The sequence below is a fragment of the Aythya ferina genome (genome assembly GCF_964211825.1).
Source record: "Aythya ferina genome assembly, chromosome: 28".
Classification (NCBI taxonomy): domain Eukaryota; kingdom Metazoa; phylum Chordata; class Aves; order Anseriformes; family Anatidae; genus Aythya; species Aythya ferina.
Genome location: NC_140325.1, coordinates 1864412 through 1890481, shown reverse-complemented (window position 1 = coordinate 1890481; position 26070 = coordinate 1864412). Strand labels below are relative to the sequence as shown.

Below are 26070 nucleotides of genomic sequence, written 5' to 3'. Positions count from 1 at the left end.
GGACAGGACCGGCACCGGGGCAGGGCTGGGGAACTGGTACTGGACCGGGACCATGACCGGGACCGGGATCAGGACTGGGACCGGCACCGGGGACCCGGTACCAGGACCAGGACCATGACCGGGACCGGTGTCTCCTCTCCCCGCAGGCCCCGGCTCAGGATGTGCTCCCTGGGGCTCTTCCCCCCTCCGCCACCCCCGGGCTCGGCCACCCTGTACGAGCTCAACAACGTCCTGGTGTGCGGCCGCCTGTGCGAGCCGCTGCCGCTCGCCTTCCAGAGCCAGGTGAGACCCCCCGGGGTGGGCTACGGTGGCCACCCCTCCCCGTGCCCCGTGCCCTGCTCACGGTGCCCGGTTTGTGCCCGCAGCTGGCGGGGCTGCCAGCCCTCAGCCTGCCCAAGGACGGCCTGAAAGCACCGGGCCGGCTGGAGCACGGCACCCGGCCGGCCTTCATCCACCACCGAGAGGCTCTGTGGAAGCGCTGCATCAACGCCTGGTGAGCCCCAGCACCACCGGGGGGGGGGGTTACGACCCCCGGGGGGTACGGCCCCGTGCTGCTGTTTCGCCCGGTGGCTGCCCCCAGCCCCGTTAAACGCAACCTGGAGGCTCCGTTCCTGGAGATGTGCCCTGCTTTGGGGCTTTTCCGTGCCGGGGGGTGAATGCCCAGCTCGCTAAATTGGGGTTTTGTGGTGTAAAAGGGAGCTCGGAGCAGCTGGGGTGGGTTCTGGGGGGGCTCAGGGCCTCGCAGTGGGCACGGGGAGGTGACCCGGGAGCAGGTTTGGGATGGGGACGCGTCCCCACAGCCGTGTCCGGGGGAGGCTCACGCGGCTTTCCCCCGCAGGCGGGACGCGGGGCTGTGCGGGCTGCTCAAGGAGATCGCCAGCGCCGAGGAAGAGGAGGGTGAGTGGGGGGCAGCTGGCGGGGCTGGGGCATCTCCGGGGGCTCTCCAGGCCCCCCTTCGCTCCCCCGGTTGCCGTCCCATCGTGCCCGTGCCCCCCGCAGGTCTGCAGTGGCTGAAGACGGGCTCGAGCTCCGCTCTGGCCGTGTGCCGCTGGCTGTCCTCCCTGCACGGCTCCCTCTTCCCCCACCTCTCCGTGAGTTTGTTTTTTTTTTTTTTGGGGGGGGAACCGGGGATAACGCGGTGCCACGTCCCTGCTCTGGGGGCTGCTTTGGGGGGCGGGTGGGGGCTCGCTGGCTGAAAACACAGCAAAATGTTCAAAGTGCTGGTGGCCACCTAAAAACACCGTAAAGGGAGAACAACGGGTGCCAAAGGGGTGTGGGGGGAGCGACGTGGAGCTGGGGGGGAGAGGGAAGGGATTTGCTGCCAGCTCCGGGCTAACTTTTCTCCCCGTCTGCCCCTTCCTGAAGCTGACCAGCGAAGACATGATCGCTGCCTTCTCCCAGGCTGTCGACTGGTGAGTGCTGAGCTGCGCGAATTTAGCAGAGGAAAAAATTTGCAGGGAATTTAGCAGAGAAAACGACCCCGCCGAGCGGCGGGAGGGAAGGGTTAGGTGTATTTCAGCAGGGACCTTTTGGGAGCTGCCTTTGGTGGCCCCGGGGTGTCACCGCTCCCCATCCGTCCCCGCAGGGCCGGCTGCACCGTGCGCGCCTTCGCCTGGCACCCGCACACCAGCAAGTTCGCGGTGGCGCTTCTGGATGACTCCGTCCGGGTGTACAACTCCAGCAGGTGAGGAGGCTGCTGCCTGCCCTTAGCCCACCCACCCGAAAACACCTCCAGCACGCTCCCAGGACTCCTCCAGCGTCCCCATCCCCGTCCCCGCGCGCTCAGGCTCCGCTCCCGTCGGTGCCACCCATCCTGAGAGCTCTCAGGAGCCCCCCTAGGGCACCTCCCAGGGTCTCCAGCCTCAAACTCTGTTTCTTTTTTCCTCCCGGGTGCCCTGCAGTCTCCTTTCTCCTCCAGGTCTCCCCGCTCCCCCGGCGCGTCTCGGCAGGCGTGTAAAGCCCTCCTGACGAGACGACTCCGCCGCCTCGTCCTGCGGCCCCCCCAGCGCCTCCCCGCTGAGCCGCTCTCCCCCAGCTGGGATTTCAAACCCGCAAGTGCCAGAGCTCCCCCCGGGACTGGGCTGTGGGGAGCACGGGGCTCGGTGCTGAACCACCTGAGGTGTGCTCCGGCTCACCGCGCCGGTGTCACCTGGCTGGGGTCCCCTCTGTCCCCCCCTATCCCACCCCAAAAAGAAGCAGGTCACAGCGGGGCACCCTCACCCTAGGCTTTTTTTAGGCACCCCGCTGCGGTCAGAGCTGGAGAGAAGGACCCTGGGAGCTGCCCCCCGGGTGGGGTGAGCGCTCCACTCCCTCTTTCTGCCCTTCATCACGCTCTCCTCCTCTTCCTCAGCGCCACCATCCCCTCGCTGAAGCACCGCCTGCAGAGGAACGTGGCCGCCGTGGCCTGGAAGCCGCTGTGCGCCTCCATCCTGGCCGTCGCCTGCCAGAGCTGCGTCCTGGTCTGGCACCTGGACCCCACCTCCCTCTCCACCAGGTGCCAGCCCCCCCCCGGGGGGCTGCTGCCGACCCCTTTTTGGTTGGCTCGGGGTTAAACGCAGGGAGATCACGGCGCCGGGATGCCAGGTTTTGGGGTGCCAGCAGCTGGTTTTATTTTCCTCTCCTTCCCTCCAGGCCCTCGTCCGGCTGCGCCCAGGTGCTCTCCTACCCCGGGCACAGCCCCGTCACCAGCCTGGCCTGGGCTCCCAGCGGGGAGCTGCTGCTCTCGGCCTCGCCGGTGGACACGGCCATGCTGGTGAGCTGGGGGGGCTTCTTTTGGTCAGGGGAGCTTTGTTTGGGGAGGGGGAGGCTTCGTTTGGCCAGGGGGGCTTCATTTTGTGGGGTGCTGGAGCTGTCAGCCCACTGCTGGGCCACCTTGGAGGCTCTACGTCCACTGGGGACAGATGGGATTTCCTCAGAGAGTGGTTTAGGTCCTGAATTTGAACTCAGGTTTCCTCAGGGGGAGGTTTAGGTCCTGAATTTGGGGCGCTCAGCCCTGAAAGCCTCACACCTCGCTCCCCGATCCATTCCCCAACCTTCCAGTGTCCCATTTCGGCCCATTTGGCCAATGTCAGGAGCCGTCCCCGTGGCTGTGGGGCTGTGCGGTGTCCCGTTACCCTCCCAGCCCCGTTGTGCCCCTCTCCAGGTGTGGGACGTGTCCACGGAGAACTGCGTCCAGCTGCAGTGGTTTGGGGGCGGCGGGGTCACCTTCTTGGCTTGGTCGCCGGATGGCAGCAAGGTGCTGGCGGCCACCCCCTCAGCGGTGTTCAGGTGAGCTCCTGGTCCTGCTGCTGCTCCCCGGAGCTGTTTTCTCTCAGCCCTCTTTAACATCCTCATTTCCCCTAAATAAAGGGCTCTGTTTGTCTCCTAGCCGCCCCCCTTCCCCCTGTGACCCATGCCGAGGGGGGTAAATTGGGGGTTAGCTGGGTCTGGCCTCTCGGGCTCCTCTCAGGGAGGCAAAAGCGGGGCAGATCCCCAAAATTTGTCCTGCTCACGTCGGGCTGCTTCTCCTCCAGAGTCTGGGAGGCTCAGATGTGGACGTGCGAGAGGTGGCCCACGATCAAAGGGCGCTGCCAGGTAGGACGGTGCCACCAGCGGGCGTTTCATCCCCCCCAACGAGCCACCAGCTCCCCAGCCGTGGCGGCGGGCGCTGACATCCCTCTGTGCCCTGCAGACGGGGTGCTGGAGTCCCGACGGCAGCCGGCTGCTCTTCACGGTGCTGGGCGAGTCCGTCATCTACTCCTTGTCCTTCTCCGAGTACAGAGGTGAGTCCCCGAGGTCCCCGAGGCGCTGCCTTGCTGTCAGCCCTGGCTGGGGTTGGCCACAAAGGCTTTTTGCTTGCTAGGACATGCAGGGAAGGGTGGGGATTCTTCCACAGGTTCCTGGGGGCTCCCAAAACGCAGCTCGGTGCCGATTTTTCCCCCTTTTTGTTGCTCCTTGCTTTGAGTTACGGCCTTACAGTCACTCACAGTTTGCAGGGAAGCTTTTACACTGCCACCACCCAGCTTTTTTCCACGAAGGCAGCTGCTCCTCGCGCTTGTCGAGGGAAATCCTTCCCTGTCCTCCACCCCAAACACAGGCAGATGCTGCCGGGACAGCGGGAGGTTCCTCCACAGCTGCTGCGGGAAACAGAAATCGGGCGTCATGCTGGAAGCAGATGTGATTGAAGGCAACGAGTTTCTCTTTCAGGGGAGATGCAGGGGCAAGTGGGGGGCTCCAAAACAGCTTCCATCGTGGCAGATCTGTCGGAGACCACCTTCGAGACGCTCTACGGGGAGGAGAGGTGGGTCTGCCCCTGCACAATGCTTGTGGGGGGGGGGGCGGAGGGGGTTTGTGCCCCTCTTTCCAGCAGCCCCCGGTGTGGGGGGCGTTGGCGGGGGGCTCACCGTGCTCCTGCGGGTTCCAGGATCGGGGGCGAGGTGCACTCCATGGTGTGGGACCCCACCGGCGAGCGGCTGGCGGTGATCATCAGAGGTAAGGGCGAGGTGCTGCCCCCACATGGGCTGTTCCTTGCTGATTTCACCCCAAAATCCTCAATCCAGTGGGCTGGGAGCGAACCCCAGAGGGGTGAGGGGCCAGCAAGGTGGCACCCGCTCCCTCTCCTTCCTTCCCCACCGGGACTTTGCTGCCCTGAGTCCCTTGGCGAGGGAGCTCCGTGCCCTGTGCCAGCCCAGCCCGAGCTCTCGGTGTTCCCGCAGTGCCCGCACTGCTCCTCCAGCCTCTTGGCTGTGCCAGAGGAGCAGCCCTGGGGATAATCGAGCCATTCAGGCCCTCCTGGCTGCAGCCGGGACGAGCAGTGCCCCGACACAAAGCAGCCCTTTGAGGGAGCACCGAAAACGCGGTGCTGGGGACGCTGCCGCTTGCCTCGGCCTCCCTGCGAGCTGCCGGTGGGGACAGGGCCTGGGTTGCATCAGAACCACTGGGTCTGAGCTCAGCCGCTTTTATTTTGCCCTGCTTCAAGCTGGGTGGGGAGAAAAACACAAGAGGGAAACCTTGGAGGGTCCCAGGACTCCTGTAGCTGGCTCCTCCCCATCCTCTGCGCCCATAGGGGTAGAAAAAGAGAAAATAATCACTGGGTTTGGGGCACGGGGCCCTCACATCATGCCCTGAAGGTTGGGGTGTTCCTAAAGGAGCGGCCTCAGCTGCTGCCCAACCCCTTCTCCCCCAGCTTTACCTGCCTGAGGGCCGATTTTGCTGCCCCCAGCCCGGTTTTGCTGCCCCCGGCGCACCCCTGGGACCACCGGGGGCATCCTGACGGCCGCTTCTCTCTCCTCCCGCAGGGAATCCCGACTCCCCCGGCAGCCAGACGGTGGTGGCCGTGTTTCGTACCCGCAACAGCCCCGTGTTCGAGCTCCTGCCCTGGTGCGTAGCGTGCCGGGGGCTGCCTGGGGGCTGCCCACCCGTGGGACGTGGTGGGGAGGAGGGAGAAGACGCTGCCGTCCTTCACCGCTCCTCCAGGCAGCGTTGTTTTCCCCCAGAATCGGTCATATTGCCCCCATTTTGGCCATATGACCCTCCAAACCCTTTATGTGGGGCCCCGTGGGGGTGCTGACCTCGTCTTTCCCTCCCCTGGCAGCGGATTCCTGCGGGGCGAGCAGGACGCGCAGCCCCAGCTCATCGCCTTCCACCCCTGCTTCCAGCAGGGCGCCCTCCTGACCGTGGTGAGTGGGGCTCCGCGTTGCCAGCAGCTCCTGCAGCTCTGTGAATAACGCAGGGGCTGCAGCACGGGGTTAAAAACGTCCCCAAAGTGTCCCCAAAGTGTCCCTGGGTGGGCAGAGGGCGAGGAAAACGCCTTTGTCTGGGTTTTGGGGAGCTCTGGGACTCATCCTGCTCCTCCAGGGGGGGTTTGGGAGGGTGGTGCTGACCTCTGCTCGTGTCTCCTCCAGTGCTGGTCCACGGGGAAGATCAGCCACGTCCCCTTCTTCTTCGTCAGCGCCCACGTGCCCTGCGCCAGCCCCGGCCGCAGCCCCGTGGTGGCCATGCCCAGCGGCAGCGTGAGGGAGCAGCCCCTCTTCTCGGAGCTCTGAGCCCCCCCCAGAGGCTCCCTTTCCCCAAAAAAACGGGGCTGGGGCGCTCCCTCCGTCACCTCCCCGGGCTTGGCTGCGGGTTCCTCTTCCTCCTGGGACACAACAACGGGGCTCGAGGGGTTTTTGGTGGCATCCGAGGGACTTTTGGTGGCATCTGCTGCGGGTTCCTGCCCCCCAGGTGCTGGGGCGGGCAGCTGGGGGTCGGTGCTGCTCGGATTAAAGGTGATTTTTCCTCCCCTTTGCCTTTTCTGCACCTCGCTTGTTCCTCGCACAAAAGCAGCCCTGGGTTGGCCTTGGAAGTGCTGCGGGGAGCAAGTTCCCAAAGCTGTGCGGGGCTGGGGCTGGTTTTGGGGCTCTGGCGGTGCTCCGTGGTGCCAGGGGTGAGGCTGAACCAGGCCAGCCACGGCGGTGCCTTAATTAATAATTAAAGCAGGTTGGAGGCACCTGCCACAGGGTTTGGGTGCTCTCAGTGCTGCAGGGGTAGGGGTAAGCCTTCGGGGGGGGGTCTGGGTGCTGTTTTGGGGTCGAACAAGGGCTGCTGTGAGGGCTGGGGTGTCCTTGGCCAAAAATGCAGCTTTTGGGCTACAGCTGGAGGGTGTAGGAACCACCTCAAGGGTGTGAAGAGCCACCCCAAGCGGCACAGAGGCTCTGTGGCTTGCTCACACCCCAAATTTTGGCTCCTGGGGGCTGTGAGGGGGGGGCTCGTGCTGGTCCACGTGAGCCCGGCCAGTGCTGAGGCTTTTTTTGGGGAGCAGATGGGCCCCGAGCAGGGATTAGCCGTGAGGGGCAGCGGGGTTAAAACCCAGGATTACACACGGTTAATCCCCGGGATTACGCTGTAATCACCCTGCTAAAGCCTGGGGTGGGGGGAGAGGTGATGGGGAGGGCTTTGGCTCCCCCCCCAGCTCTACAACACCCCCCCAGGACCCCCAAAATGGGGCAAGGACCCTTCCCCCCCCCCAAAAAAAATCCCCTCCCCCTGGGGGCAGGAGGGCAGCAGCCAGCTCCCAGCCAGGGGTAAAAAAAAAAAACGGGGTACGAACCCGCTCCGGCCGCTGGGACAGCTCTGGGGGGGGATTTCACCCCTCGGGGGGGGCTCCCTAATTTTCAGCTGCCTCCTCCTCCTCCTGGCACGTCAGAGGACGGTGCTGAGCGTCTCCTCTTCCTCTTCATCCTCCTCTTCCTCGGGGTTTGGCCGCTGGCAGGGCAGCGCCCGCAGGTACTGGAGGTGCAGCCGGGTCTCGGCGCGGCTCCTGCGCACGTAGCGGCCCAGGCAGGCGAGGAGGGCACCGAGCCACCCCCCCACGGCCACCAACACCCCCGCGTCCGGGGCCCGCGGCCGCCGGCTCCCCGTGGCCGTCTCGTTGTGGCCGTCGGAGGGGGGCAACCCCCGGGGCCCCCCCATGGGGCAGCGGGGGCAGCAGGGCAGCCCCAGGGCCAGCAGGAGCAGCCAGGCCGCCCGCATCGTCCCCGAGCCGTGCTGGGAGCGAGGTGGGGGCCCCGTGTCCCCCCCCAGGACAGCTGGCTGCTGACGCCCGGGCTCCTCAACCAGCTGCAGATGGGACAGGGGGGACACGAGGGGGGGTTTGATGCCCTCAACCAACTTCTCTGCCCCAATTCCCAGCCCCGCTGCACCCCCCCTGCTCCCTGGGGTGCCCACGGACGACCCCCAGCTGCCAGGGTGGGAACCGTGCTGGGACCATACTGGTTTTTACTGGTGTCAGGGCTGGGCAGCTGCAGGTACATCGCAGGAACAGGGGCAAGCTTCTGAGCATTGGATCCTAAACCCCTCTCAGTCAGTTCTCTGCGCTGGCACCAGTCCCACGCCGTAACTGGGACCAGTAAAACCCCAGTGCCGCTGCCTCAGTGTCCGGCTGCGACTGCTCTGTCCCGGGGGGGATTTTTGGGGGTGCCCCCAGTCCGGGGACCTCATTTGCTTTGCTCTCCAGCCTCGTGCCTCAGCGCCAGCGTCCTGCGGGCCATCTGCAGGGCCCCGTCCCGCGTGCGGTTGCCGCCGATGAAGCCGCTGGCGTGGACGAAGACGCAGCCGGGGATGGCGGCGAGCTGCGACAGCTCCTCCTCACGGAACCCCCGCCACGGCTCCGGGAGGGGAAGGCTGCAAAAAAAAAAAAAAAACAAAAAAAAACATGAAAAAAAGGGGAATAAGAAGGTGAAATCCCATCCCAGCTTGGTGGGGGGTGTTTAGGGCGCGGGGCTCACCGGCTCTGGAAGGTGTTTGGCCCCACCGGGACGCTCTGCACCCGCCACTGCCCGCTGCGGTCAGGGAACAGCACCAGCTGCAGGGGGGTGGGCAGCTCCAGCTCCTTCTCCAGGCTGAAAAGGTGCTCCTTCCACGGGCAGCCCCCCTGCGGGAGCTCCAGCACCGCCCCGCTGGCGTCCACCTGCGGGGGGGACACGGTGTGACAGTGCCCTGGCATCAGGGGGGGTGCCCACGCGGCCACGGTGCTGCTGTGGGTTCGGATTCTCTGCCTAAAAGCTAGAGGGAAGAGCCCCCCCCTGCCCCCCGATGGGTCCCGGTGCTGTTGTGGGGGGGTAAAAGCATAGAGGGGGGAGTGGGGGGCACGGGAAGGGGTGTGGTTGGGGATAGGGGTGTGTATGGGGTGGGTGAGAGCAGGTTTTGGGGTGCAGGGGGTGATGTGGGTGGAAATGGGGTGCAGGGGGTGCACGGACACAGGGTACAGGGATATGGGGTGCACGGGGTGCAAGGATGTGGGGCGCAGGGATATGGGGTGCAGGGATTTGGGGCAAGGGACACAGGGATATGGGGTGCAGGGATTTGGGGTGCAGGGGGTGCAAGGATGTGGGGCACAGGGATATGGGGTGCAGGGACGTGGGGTGCAGGGATAGGGGGCACAGGGATTTGGGGTGCAGGGGCTGCAGGGCCATGCCCCATGGCTAAGGGGCTGCGCGGGGAGGCTCAGAGCGAGAGCAGGGGGCCCCTCACAGCCCCGGGGCTCAACCCCACTGTTCTGTCCCCCCCCCAAACCCCAAAACCAGCCCCGGGATCACCTCAAAGCGCCGCCGGATGGCCTCCTCCACGAGCGCCCGCGCGGGCAGCCAGGCCCGGTGGTAATAATCCAGCCTGTCCAGGAACTCGCCCCCCACCAGCTCCAGCGCCCGCTTGAACCCTTCCTGGGGACGGAGAGATTTGGGGGTCAACCCCGAGGAATTCATCCCCGTGGCCCCCACCCCCTCGTGTCCCCCCCCTCCCCGTCCCCACCTCGGTGTCCTGCTCGGGGTCGTTCCAGCGGGGGTTGAGGCGGCCCACGCGGGCGCTGAGGTGGGTGGTGAGGGCGTAGCGGGGCTCCCCGTCCGTCTGCGCCACGCCGTTGTCCACGGCGTCGATCTCCTCCACGAAGTTCTCGTAGAGCTGGGGCCAAAAAAAAAAGAAAAAACAAGGGGAGGGGGCACAGGGAGGGGGGTCAGCCCCGTCTGGAGCGAGCAGCGGGCGCTGGGAGGAAGCGACCCCAATGTTTATGGGGTCACCCCATAAAAAGCTGGTGGGGGGAGCTCCCCATCCCGTACTTTATCGTAGAGTGCTGTCACCACGGGGCCGTCCTCTGGTTGCCCCAGGAGGTTGGCGAGGATTTGGGCGCCGAAGTGGTGGTAAACCAGCCCGGCGCTGCTCAGCTTCGTGGTCCAGGGCTTGCTGGGCTGGAGGCTGTGCATGGATAGGGCGAAAGACCTGCCAGGGAAATGGGGTCAGCCCCAAAGAGCCCCCCCAGCCCCTAAGCGGGGAGCCTGGGGTTGCAGGGGGGGGTCTCACCTCTGGTGGTGGTCGTAGCGGTGCCGCTCGGGGTTGTATTCGCCCCCCACGTCCACCACCACGTCGCACTCGGCCAGGCGCTCGGGGTCGCGGGTGCGCACCACCTCCGCGTCCTGCGGGGGCACGGGGTGAGGTTGGGGGGGGGCTCAGGGGGGAATTTTGGGGGGGTGGGGACCTCAGGGTGGCCGCCAGGTGAGATTGGAGACCCCGACTGCAGCCCCCGGGTGGATCTGGGGACCCTAAGGGAGGAGTGGGGACCCCAGGGTGGTCCCAAGGATGTGGAGGGGGGACCCCAGGGTGGGACCAAGGACCTGAATGGGGAATGGGGACCCCAAGGGGGCTGCCAGGTGAGATCGGAGACCCTAAACGTAGCCCCTGGTGAACCCAGAGACCCTAAGGGAAGACTGGGGACCCAGGGTGGCCCCCAGGTGGGACCGTGGCCACTGAGGTGGGATGGGGGACCCCAGGGTGGCCCCAATGAAGCTGAGTGGGGACAAAAGACCCCAAGGCTTCCCCCAGGTAGAACCAAAGACACCAAGGGGCAACAGGGGACCCCAAGGAAGCCCCCAGGACACCAAGAAGGGGGCTGAGGGACCCCAGGGTGGTCCCAAAGACACCGAGGGGGGGACAGGGGACCTCAGGGTGGCCCCCGGGGTGGTCCCAAGGACACTGAGAGGGGGCAGGGGACCTCAGGGCGGCCTTCCAGTGAGATCAAAGGCACTGAGGGGACATCGGGAGCCCCGGGGTGGCCCCAAGGACACGAAGAGGGGGGTGGAGACCCCCGGGGTGGCCCCGGGGTGGTCCCGAGGACTCCGAGGGGACCCCGGGGAGGCCCCCAGGACACCAAGGGGGGGTTGGGGGACCCCAGGGCGGCCCCACAGACCCCGAGGGTGGCCCCCAGGTGTCCCCACGACCCCTGAGGGGCTCCTCGGGAGACCCCAGCGCGGCCCCCACAGGGACCGGGGCCCAAACGGCGACACCGGGGCCCTAACGGCGGCCTCGGCTCCCTCAGGGGGGGGCCGGGCCGGGCCGTACCCGGTATCGGGGCAGCAGGCGCAGCAGGCAGCACGCCAGCACCTCGTCGCAGTGGAAGGTGCCGTCGTGGGTGCCGATGCGGGGCGCGGGACCGGGACGAGGCCGCTTGGGCCCGGCCCCGCTCCCGGTACCGGCGGCGGCCATGACGGGGAGGGCCCGCGCGGCGCGGCGCATCACTGCGCATGCGCGGCGCTTCGCCGCTTTGACTGCGCACGCGTGACGCTGCCTCGCTGACTGCGCACGCGCCCTCGCCCCGCCCACGCCCGCCCACGCCCTTTTGAACTGCGCATGCGCCGGCCTCGCCCCGCGGGCACGCCCCCGCCCCCTAGCATCGCCCTTCTGCTCTGCGCATGCGCCGAGCCGCGCCCCAAGTGCCCCCGCCCTGCCGCCCTGCGCATGCGTCAAATGGGGTGGGGGGGGGGAAATCGCGGCGCCTGCTACTGCGCGTGCGCGGAGCTGCGGGGGGGGCGGGGGATGGAGGGGGGACATGAGGGGGACATGGGGGGGATGTGGGGGGCTAGGGGGGGATATGGGGGGACATTGGAGGACGCATGGGGACATGGGGGGGTCATGGGGGGGACATTGGGATGTGGGGGGGCGTTGGGGGACACAAGGGGGCATGGGGGGACACATATGGGGACGTGGAGGGATATGGGGGGGACATAGGGACATGGGGGGGACATGGGGACATTGGGGGGACACCAGAGGATATTGGGGGAACATTGGGGGACACGGGGGGGGGCATGGGTATGACATGGAGGGACACCAGGGGACATGGGGGGGCACAGGACACAGACATGGGGAGAACGGACATGGGGGGGACGTGAGCATGGGGGCCATGGACATGGGGAGAATGAACATGGGGACATGGAGGGACATGGAGAACACGGGGGGGACATGGGGGACATGGGGGGGACATGGGGGACACTGACACTGGGACATGGGGAGAATGGACATGGGGGGACACCAGGGGACACGGACACTGGGACATGGGGACACGAGGAGCATGGGGCACAGGGACATGGGCACGGGGACAAGGGGAGAACAGTCATGGGGACATGGGGGGGACAAGGGGGGGACATGGGGACAGGGACACGGGCACGGCTGGACAGAGCATGGGGGACATGGGAGGAGAGCTATGGGGACACGGGGACATGGAAGGACACGGGGACAGACAGACAGACAGTCCCCAAAAACCAGCCCGGGCGCCGTTCCCAAGCGATATTTATTTGCACAGAGCAGCATGTGGCAGCGGTGGCTGCAGCGACCGACCCGGTGTCGTGTCCGTGTCCCCCCCCCCCCTATAAAGTGCACGGCCACCCCGGTGTCACCACTGTCCCCGGAGCCAGGACCTGGTGTCCCGTGGAGAGGGGCGGCCGTGGGGGGAGGGTTTTGGGGCCTCCGGGGTCCCCAAGCTGCCCTCCCCGAAGGCCACCTCTGGAGGGGGGGGGACAGCAGGACACGGGGCACCCCCGGTAGCCTCAGAAGTCCCGGTATGGGTGCACAGGAAACCTCAGCGTGCCCCCCCAAGCCCCCACCTCCATCGTTAAGGCGATGCCTCGTTAGCCCATGGGTGGTCGCAGACCCCAGCCCCACAATGAGGGCTCGGGGGGGCGCTGAAGGAGACCCCCCCACCAGCTCCGCTCCCCCCAGCAGGCAGTAGTGTTAGGAACGCAGCTCGGCTGCTCCCAGACGCGTTTTTTTCTCGTTTTTTCTCCCCGTTTTGCCTTGGAGGAGTGCTTTTAGCATGACCACGGCGTTTCCCTGTGGGGATTTGGGGTGTGCCGCCCCGTTGGCATCGTCCTTCGGGAAGGGGGGCGAGCGCGGGGGTCCCTGGGGTCCCGGAGGGGAGCAGGAGCCGGCGCCAGCAGCTCCCCGGCGCCACGGATGTGCAAAACCCCCGGCTTCTGCCAAAAAGCCCCGAGTTCTCAGGTCAGAAAGAACCGATTCGAGGCAGCCTAGCCTCAAAAACATCCAGAAAGGGATAAATCAGCTCCGGCGGGTGAGAAAACCGCTGGCGGAGGTTTCGGGGACAAAACGTGCAGGTTTTGGTCCGTGCCCGCTCTGCAGCCGTGGACGTGCCAAAGCAGGAGCTGCAGTAGTGTGAAACCAACCCCTCCGTGTCCGAGCTGGCACCCGGGCTCCCCGGGGGGAGGCCGAGCTGAATTCGGGGGACGCCCCCCGGCTCAGGGAGGCGGCGGGAGTCAGGAGATCTCGTTGCCGAAAACCTCGAGCACCAGGGGGGTGAGCTGCATGCTGTGCTCGGGCTGGAAGGAGAGGCAGCGGTACTGCTTGGAGTGCTCCTCGTTGAGGCTGCGCAGGTCGGCCAGCTTCTGGATCATCTTGGCGTAGAGCAGGCGGCTGCCGGGAGGAGGGTGGCGGCAGCGGATGTAGGTCTGCAGGGTGTCCGAGAGGCGATCCTGGATGGCCTCCACCAGCGAGGTGTCCTGCACGCCGGGGCGGTCTGGGGGAGGTGAAAATGGTGAGGAAGGGACGGGGGGTGGTGGGTTTTTGGGGGGTTATCTGGTGGGATGGGGAGCTGGAGCCTACCCGGGGACAGGATGCAGATGGCCATGAGCAGCACGTGCTCTTCCTCGTGAAGGTTCAGCTTCTTCAGGCCCACCTGGAATTTCACCAGCGGCTCCAGCAGGTCCATGCTGTGGCCGGCTGGGGAGAGAGGAGCCGTCAGCACGGAGCCCCGGGACCACAGCCCGGCTCCCCTGGGGCTGGGGGGCGAGCGGGGGGCTCGGCAGCTCCTCCTTCAGCACAGCAAAGGGAGCAGGGGGGTGGAAGGGGACTTCTGAGACAGCTTCAAACACGGCTGTTTATTTTATTTTATTTTACTTTACTTTATTTTACTTAGTAAATAAATTATTTATTATTAAATAAATAAATAAATACATAAATAAATATTTTTTTTACTTAGTAAATAAATTATTTTACTTTATTTTACTTTACTTAGTAAATAAATTATTTATTATTAAATAGATAAATAAATACTTTATTTTACTTTATTTTACTTTATTTTACTTTATTTTACTTAGTAAATAAATGATTTATTATTAAATAAATAAATAAATAAATAATTTATTTACTTAGTAAATAAATTTTACTTTATTTTACTTTATTTTATTTTACTTTACTTTACTTTACTTTATTTTCTTCCTGATGACACTTTTCTCCTTAGCAGGAGATCAGGGAGCAGGTTATTTTGCAAGCCACAAGGCCGATCAGCCCACAGGCGTGTTGCCCCCTTATCACCCCCGGATGCCCCCCGTCCTGCAGGAACATCACAAACCCCCCCAGGCGCCCCGAGCACCCCGCCAGCAGCTCTCACTCCTGCCCTCAGCAGCCCTGTGCCTGCTCCCAGCGCTCTGCCTGGTTTCCTCAGGACCTTGCTTTGGGCTCTGTGCCCTTGCACCAAGGATCCTGGCATCCTTGGGTTACCCTAAATCTCTTCCAAGCGCAGGCAGAGATTTAAAATCCACAATATCTGCAAATCTTATCCCCCCTGCTGGCCCCCAGGGGACGTCTCCTGGCCTGCAGCAAGCAGAAGGCCCGGCAGTGCCCTCACCTTGGGTGACATCGCTGACTTTGTACTTGAAGTCAGTGCTGCCACAGGTCCACGACATGTCCTCGAGGGTGAAGGACTGGTTCGAGCGCAGCATGATCACCTCGATGGCGCTGGATTTCAGCAGGGCGATCTGGTCCTCTGCGGTCAGATCCCTGCAGGGCAGCAAGAGGGCGAGCTGAGAGCTGGCCACCACCAGCGGCACGCACCGGGTCCCGGCGGTGACCCCATCTCTTCCCCATCACCCCAAATTTCTGGGTGATTCTGCAGCTGTATTTAATGAGGGGCTGCACCCAGTGCCCCGGGCACCAGCCTGACTCTCACTGGGCTGGAGTTAGAGGGGATCGGAGGTGCCCCCCAAACCAGGAGGGGCACCGCTCGCACAGCCTTGAGCATCTTTCTTGGGAGCTGAAGCGTTTTGCTCACATGGCTGAGAGCTGAGGATAGAAAAGGATCAACCCCAGGAAGGAGGAGAGAGAGAAAACACGAAGATAGGAACAGAGCTGGGAAGGAGACAGAGCCCTGGAGGTGAGACAGAGGAAAAACGAGTGGGATGGAGTCCCTGAGGGCAGAAAACCACCACAGACACCGGGTCTGGGAACAAAATCCTCACCTGAATCCCGGGATCATTTTGGCAAAGCCGATCACCTTCTGGATGCTGTAGCTGACCAGGTCGGCCAAGTGGGGCAGCATGGAGAGGTGGGAGAACTCGATGTTCATGGAGGAGCTCTCGTCGTTCTCCTCGGACAGGACCAGGTTGGAGAACATCGGGGGCTCCACGGACTCTGGGGGGGGGTCAGAGGACGGAGGTGTCATGGGGACATGGGGACAGGGAGCGGTGCCAGCCCGAAGCAGGAGCGGTGTCCGTCCTGCCAGGGGCTCCCTGTGCTGGGCGTTAGGAATGGGGCTGGGAGGGCACACACAGCCCAGCTCCCCTTACCCCGGAGGGATGAGATGCTCAGAGGGCCACGCTCCAGCCGAGCACTTAATGCCTTCAGCTCACAAAAAGCCCTCTAAACACCCCCGGGAGGCTCTTTGAATTAAATACATTTCCCAGGAGAAGTAAGAGAAGTGTTTTACCCTTGGCCAGACTTCGAAATACCCATTCCCCTTCCACCCCCAGTAGCACATGCACACCCTGAGCCCCCACGGGGAGGTGAGAGCAGTACCGGGGAACGTGCTGAAGGCATCGGAGCCGAAGGCGTCGGTGGAGTCCTCGGAGGAGAAGTCCTGGGTGAGCATGGAGGACGACCGCGCCGCCACCCTGCTGCTGGACCTGCTTCTCACTGGGGGCTGCAAAAGAGAGAGAGTGGGACGTGAGGAACGGGGCTCGCCTGCAGCATCAGGATTTTTGCACCGGGATTTTTAATGGCCAAGGAGAGATCACGGGATGAAACTGGTCGGGTGCAGTTGTTGGGAACCACTTGGGGTTGCTGGAACCATTTGGGGTTGCTGGAACCGCTTGGGGTTGTCGGTGCTGTGCACGGGAACTGGGGCTGGCGCTCCCCTCACCTACCCGAAACTTGGTGAAGTCAGAGTACGTGGGGTCGTAGGTCTTGTGGTGGGCCTCCAGGAGGATGTCGATGACTTTCTGCTGCTCCTCCGAGAGCTTGGGCTTCAGGCTCTCCTTCAGCGCCTCCTCCTCCTTGCGCTTCAGGATCATCTCGCGCTTCCTCTGGACCTCCTCGTCCGTCAGGATGACTGCAGGGCCGGGAGGAAAGGGGAGATTTACAAACAGGCGCTGGGAAAACGAGAAGGAAGCAGCCCAGGACCCCTGCGGCCGGCAGCATCCCTGCCACGTCGCCGATCCCTCCGCTGAACCCATGCCACCCCGTCCTGCTCCGTGCCCTCGCCTGCCGGGTCACGGCTCCCCACTACGAGACCGGCGCCGTTTCCAGCCCGCTCGGGTGCTTTTAGGCGAGGACAGGGTGCAGCGAGGTCGTGCTTGCTCGAGTGCAACCCTCCTGTTTGCTCTGGGCTCTCGGCTGGAAGAAATCTTGCTCCTGCAAGAGGCGGGCCAGAGGGTTCAGCCGGCTCCGGCGCCGCTTTGGGCTGCTGACAACAGAGGGAGCCCGATGCGGCGGCACCGCGCGGCATCCAGCGGGCCACCACGCTGCAGCAGGCAGTCTGGGTGTCCGGCAGCACTTCTGCAATACCTCGGGTATTTTTAAGCTAAAGGGATGTATAAATACACCCGTATATTGCTTATATTACGGGGGGGCAGAATTCATCAGCAGCCAAGGGAACCGAAGGCGCTACGCCAAGCTTCTCCCGTTTATTTAGGGATGGGAGCACCCCCGCAGGAAATTTGGGCTCCGAAGTTACCTTTCCAAGGAGCTTATGGAACTGAATGCCCCCCAGAGGGTCAGGGAAACACCAGAGAGCCACAATCATCCATGGGGGTCGCAACCACTCGTCCTCACACCGAGTCCCACCGGGGACTTCATGCTCCCAACCCGCGGGTCCTAAAAATAGCAGTGCCCCTTGGTGGAGACGCTATTAATCCTACAACCAGTCATTAGCAAAAAAAACAACAAGCACCTTATCTGATGACAGGAGGCTTTCTGCCCTCTGCGGAGACGTGGCGTGGGGCGAGCTGGGGTGGAATTCGCAAGGAGGGGTCGGGGCTGGAGGCTGCAAGGAGCCGTTTGCAGTTCCCGGCCCCTTCCTTCGGCCGTGTTTAGCCGACAGCGTTTTTCCAATACATTTTCGAACTCGCCCAACCTCCGAGGGGATTTAAAGATCTGGGAGGCTCGGGCCAAGAGGTCGCTCCCGTGACCGGCGCGGTGCGGTCAGGGCTGCAGGGAGCCGAACTGGGAGCTCGCCACCTCCCGTCCCTGCTGGAATTGGGGAAAAATCGGATCCATCCGGGTGCTGCGTGCAACGAGGGAAAATCCTTGGCAGAGGAAGGGGAGGGCAGGGAACAGCTCCTTGTGGGGCTGGGGGTGAGGACAGAGCTGAAATTGGGTCTTGTCCGGGTCTCCCACGCTCACCCCAGCACCCAAAACAGAGGAGGAGGAATTGGGAGGGGAGGATGAGGATGGGGCAGTGAAACCCGGCTGCCTGGCCCGTCGGAGCAGGAGCCCACGCCGCCTCCATCGGGAGCAATTACAGGTTAACTGGGGCTTCGGTGTGACCCTGCTGCAATCAGCCCTATTTAAAGGCTCGGCGTAGGAAAGCTTTGCTTTTAAAGGGCTGGCAGAATGGATTTGTTTCTAGTGCCTGCCAGGAGAAACACTGAGGCAGCAGCAATTCTCGCTCTGGTGGGAGCTTCTGAAAAGCAAGAGCATCTCCCAGAGCATCGCCTCCACAGGGGAACAAACACCAGCGAGGTTCGTGCCCCCTGGTCCTGTCCCCTAAGGCACACAGATATCCCTGTACAGGGTCTGCACCAATTCCTGCCTGTCCCAGGGTTTTGGCTTGGCCGACCACGCTGGGGGCTCTGAACCCACTGCAAATCCACCAGCGACGCTGACGGAGAGGGGCCGTGGCCAAAGCTGGCAGCAGGTCCCCGTTTGGGTGTTTAATGCTCTGATAGGACTTGCCGGAGCCCACAGGAGACTAAAACCCAAAGGAAGCCCTGCAGGCAAGTTGAAAAATCAGATAAAGCGGGGCTGCGAGTCCCTTCCAGCCGCGCACTGACACGGCGCTGCTGGTGCAAGCTGCGACAGAGCCCAGCACCAGGGGATTGGGAAACGGCCCGGCACGGCTGGGGAAATCGTTCCAGGTGCCGCCGGGGAGCAGCAAACCCCGAGCACAGCTTGGTCTGGGGAGGGAGAAGCGTTACAGCGGCGCACGGGTGAGGATGCCAGCGCGGTTCCTGGGAAAAAAGGATTAGCATCTCATTTGTGTGCTCAGGAGGACGGATGCGGCCCCGCATGCCCCTGCCTGCCTGCTCCTTCCCCTCGAGATCGCCCCAGCTCCGCTCCTTTCCCCAAAGCCGAGCTGAAAGCATCCAGCCCCAGGCTCCTGGCACGGGCAGAGCGCTTGTGGGCTGCCCTGACCCCAAGCCCACGCGGAGGCTGAGATAAAATCTGCCCATCGCTGCTGGACAGACGCGGGAGCTCTCTGCAGACACCACAAGGACAGCAGGGGAAGCCACAGCCGACCCCAGGGGTTGTGCTGGGCTTACCGAGCGCCGGGGGATGCCAAAAGGAGGGACTCGGCCCGTCGGGTGAGGAAAGGGGCAGCTGAACAGCAGCCAAAAATGAAATTTGGCAAACATCAGGCACGAAGCGCGCTGGCTGGATGTCGTGCAAGCATTTCAAGCCCCACGGCTTGTCCCTCGCCCTGTGACAGCCTGCCTGGCACGGCTCTCGTAGCGGGGTGAAATTCGGGATCTCAGCGGGACAACAAGAAGCAGAAATGCCCCTTGCAGCTGCAGTGAGCTGCAGCTAGACGAGGGCTGAGCAGCAGAAACAGCAGCGCTTCTGTGTTTAACACCACAAGGATGAGATGCACACACTGAGGGCAGAAATCCTCTCTGAGCAGCTCCTCAGGGTGCTGAGACCTTGCTCAGCTGCCACGGGCGCCCAGGATCGCTCTGAGTTCACCTTCGCAGCTGCAGGAGCAAAGCCAAATTCATCCCCGCTGCCTCTCCCAAACCGGTGCCCTCCCCATGTCCCCCAAATCCCAGCTCCCACTGCGGAGCCCTGAGCACCTTCATCAGTGGGACACGGGGTGGTTTGAGATAACACCCTCTGGGTGTTATCAGCCAGCGGGGACGGGACAGGACGAGGGGTGACACGGCCAAAACTGTGCGATGGGAGCACAAACTGCAGCAGGGGGGGGGTTGGCCGGGCAGCACACGTCTATGGCACGTAGAACTGGAGGGGAGGAAGGCTTGGAGCAGGAAACAAAGCAATAAGCAAGCAGCGGGGCTTTAAATCACGGGTCTCGGAGCCAAGCGGAGCAGCCCCAGCGGCTGCAGGGCCCCCGGCTGCCCCCCACGGCTCACCAAAGCGATGCGCGCACAGATTTCGGAGAGGGCTCCCCAGCTGCTCAGCCCCCGCTGCCTTTCCAGCCTGCCCTAATTACGGGGGACACCGGCTGCTTCCAGCGGGCGCTTCGAGCCCCCGGGGAGCAGATGCCCCCCAGCCAGCCCCCAAAGCCCAGAGGCCACCGGGTGCCGTTTTCCCGGCCGGCTGCTGCTCCTCCTTCCCTCTCGTGCTCCCTCTTTGCCTCTCGGCCAGCCTCTGGCGTCAGCACGGGGCCCGGCGTTGCACAAGGGCTGTCGGGGTGGGGAGTAAGGGAATAAGAAAAATTCCACCTTTGGGGCCCTGGGGACGCTGCTCGGTTTCGAGTCCCGCCGTCTGTTCGGGGAAGCGGAGGAGGGCTGCAGGCACCAGCTCCCTCCTGGCGCCCCCACGGCCCTCGCCCATGGTCCCACGGAGTCGGGAAATTCCCTTTTCTCCTTCCAGCTTCTCCTCCTCTCTCCCCGGCTCCCAGAGGATGACTTTTTATTCTCCTCCCTTTAGGGGATTTTCAGTGCTGAGATCATAAATTGGGCCTGGTGGTGAGAAAGCTGAGCATCACCTGCTCGTGACTGCAACCGCAAGCCTTCTCCTTGGGAAAGGGGAAAGTGGAGGAGCAGCCCCGTGGGGCGCAGACCCCAGGGAAACCAGACCTTGCTGTGACATCGGGGACGGGGATCACCGATGTCTGAGGACCTGCAGACAGACAAACGGCCCCAGGATGCAGAGTGCAGCTGGGAGCCTTCCAAGGAGACTCCCTGATCCAAGCTGACGGGCACTGAGACAAGCACAAAAAATTCCCCGGCAGTAACACAGCGGGGAGAGGACAAACGCAGCGCCACGAGGCTGCTGCAGCAACACGTTATTTATCTCCCTGCTTTGCAGCAACACCTTTAGACCGTGCAGGCACGGGGCAGCTGAGGGGAAGCCTGTCCCCTGTCCCCGCGTGCACACGCTGTAAATATCGGAGAGCTGATAAAAGCCAGGGGAAAACAGGGCAGAGACACCAAGAGAGGTGAATCGCCTGTGGGTTAGGGGTGGCTGCGACACCCAGGTCCCTGGAGGGATGGATGTCCCTTCCCGAGTGCCAGGCAGCTGGCAAAAGGCAATTTTTGAGGGCAAAAGGGATAACTTAAGCATTTTCTCGCCACCCAGGCAATAGGACCCTTGGTGCTGCTTTATCCTAGGAGGAATCAGTGGCTAGCAGGCAGGGCAGGCAGTGGTAACCCCGGGGTGGAAACCTGTCCTCATTTACCCCATCCAAAGAGAAGCAGCTCCTGAGCACGTCTCCCACCACCGTGGCTTCTCGCCTGGGCTGCGAGGGGGGCTTTGCCTCTGCTGATCCCCAGCCGCTGTCAGCTTGCCCTGTGCTTTACCCCACGCAGATAAGATGGGTGGAAAACCACAAATATTTGCTAACGCTGGCTGCAGAGAGCTCGGGGTTGAACCGCAGGCGTTGCGGCAAGGCCGGGGATCATCCCGACGGCTGCTGCTGCCCCCAGCCCGGCCCTGACCCTCGCTGCTCCCATGCGCTCGCCGGGCTCAGAGCATTCCTGCTGCCCTCCAGCCTCCACCTCGTCCCCTCCCCGGGGAGTTTTTTGCCTGATTCCCTTCGCCTCGTCGCCCTTCTCCAGCCCGTCACCGCAGCATCGAGCCCGCTGGCGACGTCCCTGCAAACGTGGCTGAGGACGACGTCAAAAACCAGCCTGGCTTTTAGGTCCGAGCACCCCAGGACCCAGGAAGGAGATGGGGCTGCCTGCACCAGACCTCAAATTAACGCAAGCACAAGGCTTGTCAACATCTCCCCTCTTCCTCCTCCTCCTCTTTACCCCCATCTCGCTCTTATTTCTGCTTTGGACCCATCGGCAGCGGAGCAAATCCAGCCCGTCCTTGCCCGTGGCTGTCCTCATCGCCACCAATGACAGCCGGGGGAAGACACCAGCTCCCGTCCAGAGTTTAAAGATCCCCGATGCGACCTATAAATAACAGCAGCACACCTTGTCCCCACTCATTTCACCAGCAGCAAAGTCCGCAGGAAGGTTATTTTTAGGCTCCTTGGTCAGGTTTCATTAATTCAGTAACAATTTGCTAAGGGGGTCGCTTACAAGTTAACTCCTGCCCAGAGCAGGCGGGTCCTGGGCCCCAGCCGGGGCGCGCTGCCGCCGCTGAATTTTCCAGCCCTTCCCAGGTAATTAGCTGGTCCAAGTCAACACGTTTCCCTCGTTAGCAACGGCTGCACCAAATGAGCCGCAGCAACCGGAGCTGAGAGCTTCCAGCAGGCAGCTTTGTGCACTGGGGCATGGCAGCGCTCTCCTTTCCAATAACGCGGCGCCTTCTCTCCGCGCGTCGTGATTACGAGAAAACATTGGCACAAGAAGCACCATCAGAGGAGCCGGGTCTCTGACCACCCTGGGAACATCCCAAGAGGCCTCCGAGATGGTTTTTGGTGCAGAAGGTGCCTGCTGGTGCTGCCCCAACCATGAAAAGCTGCAGCAATAGGTGCCAAAGCAGCAAAATGCCAAGACCGCGCTTTGCACAGAGCATTTTTTAGGTTGCTTGGTCGGCTACGGAGACGGGGGCTGGCTCGTTGCTCCTGTCCAAACGTTAATCTGAGCATTGTTTCTGTGGGACAAAACACAGGATGTGGTCTGAGCTACCGTGGGCTCACCCACCTCTGTACTCACACACGAGAAGGGTTCCCGTGGTGCGCTACCTGCTCTTCACCTCTCCACCTCTCCCCAGGGCATTGCTACCAGCTTAAAAGGAGACCCAGGGACCTTCTACTCCTGGGGATTTGCTTGATCTTTGTGACACCTGGAAATTTGGGCATTTTTTTCCTGCAAACACATGCAAGTTTTGCTTTGCTGGAGGAGCCAGACCTGCGTTTCGGCGGCGCACCGTGACGTCAGGCGCTGTTTGCTCTCTGCTTGTCGCGTAAGGACACCAGCAGCACTCCGATTTTCCAAGCTGGTTCCAAATCTTCAGGTCCATCAATCACGGGACACAATGTCCTGTTTGCAGAGTCTCCTAGCAGAGGGCTGTTATTTTGGTCTGAACGCTACGCGAACGCCTGCCTTCTCCTGAAGACTTAAGACGCGGAAAGCGCGTAGGAGGAAGCGTGTCAAACAGCTTTTATTTTTAAAAGCTGCTTATCTAAAAATATCGTTGAAGAAAATAAATATTTGGACAACATTAGTCTGTTTGGATTGGGTTAAAAACTACTTTGCCTCCCTCTGCTATTTGCTCAAGTCTCCGCCGTGCACGTGGCCAGGTGGCCAGGCTCACGTTGCAAGAACAAAGGCCCAAAAAAAGGGCCCAAAAGGTTTTGCAGAGCAAAAAGTCAGCTGATTCCACGCTGAATCGCCACCAAATGGCAAACCAGTGATATGGGGAAGCCCGTTTGGTTCTCCCTGCCTCCGGGACAGGGTGAGGAGCTTGTGCTGTGCCAGGCCGATGGCTTTGCAAGGGCAAGGCTGCGAGTTAATCAGCGACAGCTCCGGATGCGCTCCCCAAGGGGCTGCCCTCAAGCAGCCCACAGAGACAGCCTGGCTCTGGCACGGGCAGCTAACGGCCACGGGAAAGGCCTCAATCATTAAATGAGCTCCTCTCAATCATTACCCACCACGTCCCCTGCCCTTTGCATCCTCGCCTTACGGAGCTTTTACAGCTTTACGCTCGCGCGCTTTCCTTCCGTGCCGTGCGTTGATTGAGAAGGAAAAGGACGTCGGAGAGCAAGGCAGGTCCCTTCCCCACGGGATGCCCGGCTGCATACTCACACTCCTTCATCATGCCGATGTCCACGCAGCGCTTCAGCCGGCAGGCCTGGCAGTGCCGCCGGTTGTCCTTGGTGATTTTGCAGTCGCCATTGAACGGACACGTGAACATCGCCTTCCTCTTCATGCTTCGCCTGGAGAGGAGCAGAGAAAACACCCCGGGTCACCCAACTCAGTTTTCGGTGCACAAAAAGGCTGCTCTGGACATTGGGGGAGATGCATCACAAACCCATATCCCCCAAATAGCTGGAGAAAAACCCCCAAAGAAAGGGCTCTGACCTGACGCTGTGCAGCTCAGCTGGTCTCCAGCAAGGACCAAGCTCGTAAGGCTGCACCTGGTTGAATACATCTGTGGTTTGATCCCTGAGGTCCAGTTGTTGCTGCACAGCATGGGAAGGATTCCTTCTTAAAAGGACACAGCCCAGGGGTTCGACCACCACTTGCCAGCTTTCTGGTCTCAAACTTCCTTTGAAGCTGGAAAGGAGGTGGAAGGATGGCAGGGAACCCCCCACCCGAGCCACCAGCAACGAAAGGAAAGCAGAGGGCAGGCCAGCACGTACCAAAGCGGTGTCATTAAACATTTACCAGCCTTTAAAGCCCGGCTTTGCTAGAATAACTGGCTGGAGTGCATGTTTGCGTGTGCACAAGAAAAAAAATCTCACTGCAGGATACAAGAGAAACAACACTTAACATAATAACCTCTTCTCCACCAAAACCACACCGTGCCACGTTAATCCGCTGCTACAATCAGGCCTGTAAATCTTCCAAGTACAAAGGGTCAAAGCCACAGCTCCCAGCAAAAAAAAACTCGCCTTCCTGCGCAGCCATCCAGCGCGACATCCACTAATGACACATTGCAGGCATAGCTGAGCTCCTCCATTCAGGGCGGTTTCGGAGATGCCACATCTGGGCTTTGGAGAAAGTTACTCAACGACCTCCCATCGGTGAGCAAAGCTGATCTTGGGCTGCAAGCATCTCCACGCACGCTGCTCACATTAAGTGAAGGTGGAGGGAAAACAAACCCAGCACCTCCAGGCTGGAAAGTCGAAGCGAGGATGCTCAGAGGGGCAAACGCAGTGGAAAAGCCTTTGGGAGAGCGCAGAGCTGAGATGCAGCTTGGGTACAACATCAAGAAGCCAAACCCAGCCACCCCTGAGCAGGTGCTGCATTTCAGAGCCTGGAGGAAACATCCTCTGTGAGGAGGAGCAGTGATAAAATCCCCTCATGGTATCAAACAGGGGGTGCAGGACCCCGAGCTCCCCATGCAAATGACCCTGGGAGAAGGCAGAGAGGCAAGGGCAGACGGAGCTCCAGTCCAGGACCAGCGCCAAGGCTGCACATATAGGGTATAAATATACGTTCCTGGGCTGTTCCAGCGTGCAATTAGAGGCTGCTTTAAAAAGAGAGATGTAAACAACGAGGTTTTGCTCTCCCTTCACCTAACGGATGAATAAATGCATTTAGGAAAACGAACACAGGCGAGGCTGATGGCAGAGCCTCCACAACCTGCCTCACGCAGCGGTGCTCGGCTTGAAATTCGTGTTTCCCCCAGCAGCCAGCTCTCAGTTTTAATCATGTTTCTCTGGGTTTTCCCCTTCCACCAAGGCCAGCGGTGCCTTTGCTTTCCCAGGAACAAGGACAAACGCTTCCCAACCCAGGGGCAAAGCAGGATTTGGAACAGAGCACACTGGAGTCTCCCAGTTTCGGTGAACAACTCGGATATTTTGAGTATCTGGAGCAGCACCTTCTCCCCTACAGCCCAGGGCAAGGCTGCGGAGGGCACAAACAAGAGAAAGACAAGGCCCTGGGGCAGGGAAAGATGTCCTGCGTGCAAACCAACATTATGGTTTTGGTATGAAAATTGCAGCTTATCCAAACCCAGGGCGGCTGGGCACAATAGAGGGTTTCTGAGCAGCCGCTTCTCTGCCCTAGGGGTCGGCGGCTCGTGGCTCCGAAGTGCCCGGCCTTGCATCAGCGGCGTGGAGCACACAGTGTCCTGCTCCGGTGTATTTTTGTAAAGCCCCAGAACTGGCCATTTCAAGGCTCGTTTAGATCCACGTCCCAGGCAGGCTGCCGAAGGTTAAAAATAACGAGATCCCTCCCTGCGCAAACGCAGCCTGCGGGTGGGAGCAAACACAGCCAGCGGCGAGGGAGCTGGGCTCTGCCCAGCAAGGAGCTCCGAGGTCTGTAAGCATCTGTGGGGAAAGGGACAGCGTTTCCATGGGTGTCCTCCAACACAACCACTCGCTGCCTGTGAATGAGGAGCACCAAGCACTGCAAGGCACGGGGGGACACCCATCGCTCGCAGGACGCCCACCCTGCAGGGACACGGAGCCCTCCTGCTTCTGCTGCACCCAAGGGGACTGATCATCAAAGGGAGCCTCTGAATTTTTGTTGGCAAGATGAGATTTTGATGCACGCAGCTCTCCCTACTCATAACCAAACCCTGCAGCCACCTTCTGATCACCGTGTCCTTCTCACCAGCCCCAGGAGCTGGCTGGGAACCACACGGCTGGCACACTGGGGGTCTTTTGGGCACCAAGACTGTGGCAGAAGCACTATTCCCTGAGAAACAGGGCATGGCCAAACTGCTTGGGATCGGATAATTCCCTATTCCTTCCCCGTGCTCCTTCACAGCCCCCTGTGAAGCCCACCACCAACAGCCAAGCCAAGGCTTGGAGCAGAGTGGTGGCTCTAGGGCACTACTCATATTTTCTCCCCCAGATTCCACCTGCTCCATCCTCCGCTCCTGGGAGCTGGTCAGACAACTGCCCCTTGCCCCCAAAAATGTCTTTAGAGAGCCCCTGGCATGTTCTTGCTAGGGAAATAGATCAGGAGCAGCCCTTTGAAGCAAGCCAAGGAGCAAGATCAGTGCTTGGTTTCTTCTGCTTGCTTTCCACCCCTTCCC

The 26070-nt window shown here is 61.9% G+C and overlaps 4 protein-coding genes across 9 annotated transcripts in view; 1 reads left to right on the top strand and 3 right to left on the bottom strand.

The window, feature by feature from the left end:
* Positions 1 to 159: 159 nt before the first annotated feature.
* On the top strand, positions 160 to 6260 carry AAAS (aladin WD repeat nucleoporin; the record flags this gene model as incomplete). 2 transcript variants are annotated; one of them, XM_084500002.1, is made up of 17 exons in its annotated part: positions 160 to 282; positions 366 to 493; positions 839 to 897; positions 1000 to 1091; positions 1366 to 1412; positions 1586 to 1684; positions 1919 to 2119; positions 2351 to 2494; positions 2632 to 2752; positions 3143 to 3267; positions 3513 to 3573; positions 3671 to 3761; positions 4186 to 4279; positions 4403 to 4470; positions 5277 to 5358; positions 5573 to 5657; positions 5883 to 6260. In XM_084500002.1, the coding sequence occupies 17 exons, from the start codon at positions 160 to 162 to the stop codon at positions 6021 to 6023; spliced, it is 1761 nt and encodes a 586-aa protein (XP_084356128.1). In that variant the 3' UTR covers positions 6024 to 6260. The 2 variants fall into 2 exon arrangements, with proteins under 2 accessions (XP_084356128.1, XP_084356129.1); XM_084500003.1 differs by lacking the exon at positions 1919 to 2119.
* LOC311424694 (uncharacterized protein) lies at positions 6251 to 7568 on the bottom strand. 2 transcript variants are annotated; one of them, XM_084500038.1, is made up of 2 exons: positions 7067 to 7568; positions 6251 to 6325 (listed from the first exon to the last, which is right to left on the bottom strand). In XM_084500038.1, the coding sequence occupies exon 1, from the start codon at positions 7486 to 7488 to the stop codon at positions 7159 to 7161; it is 330 nt and encodes a 109-aa protein (XP_084356164.1). In that variant the 5' UTR covers positions 7489 to 7568; the 3' UTR covers positions 6251 to 6325; positions 7067 to 7158. The 2 variants fall into 2 exon arrangements, with proteins under 2 accessions (XP_084356164.1, XP_084356163.1); XM_084500037.1 differs by having other exon boundaries at positions 6296 to 6435.
* Positions 7569 to 7717: 149 nt separating this feature from the next.
* MYG1 (MYG1 exonuclease) lies at positions 7718 to 11019 on the bottom strand (the record flags this gene model as incomplete). The annotated part of the gene is made up of 7 exons (XM_084500030.1): positions 7718 to 8139; positions 8244 to 8425; positions 9054 to 9176; positions 9265 to 9414; positions 9570 to 9729; positions 9811 to 9923; positions 10846 to 11019. 7 exons carry the CDS (start codon positions 11017 to 11019, stop codon positions 7953 to 7955), a joined length of 1089 nt encoding a protein of 362 aa, XP_084356156.1. The 3' UTR covers positions 7718 to 7952.
* Positions 11020 to 12052: 1033 nt separating this feature from the next.
* Positions 12053 to 26070, bottom strand: part of VDR (vitamin D receptor) — a 36206-nt gene continuing 22188 nt past the window's right edge. For all 4 annotated transcript variants that reach the window (XM_084499995.1, XM_084499997.1, XM_084499996.1 and 1 more), the window contains 7 exons: positions 23166 to 23296; positions 15933 to 16117; positions 15586 to 15709; positions 15030 to 15201; positions 14420 to 14571; positions 13396 to 13512; positions 12053 to 13309 (listed from right to left, as the gene is read on the bottom strand). In XM_084499995.1, coding sequence (XP_084356121.1) covers positions 13050 to 13309; positions 13396 to 13512; positions 14420 to 14571; positions 15030 to 15201; positions 15586 to 15709; positions 15933 to 16117; positions 23166 to 23296 — 1141 coding nt within the window. In that variant the 3' untranslated portion in view covers positions 12053 to 13049. The remainder of the gene's footprint in view (positions 13310 to 13395; positions 13513 to 14419; positions 14572 to 15029; positions 15202 to 15585; positions 15710 to 15932; positions 16118 to 23165; positions 23297 to 26070) is intronic.

Coding starts and splice junctions, on each gene's coding strand:
- LOC311424694 (XM_084500038.1), bottom strand. CDS start 7,488: ATGCGGGCGGCCTGGCTGCTCCTGCTGGCCCTGGGGCTGCCCTGCTGC.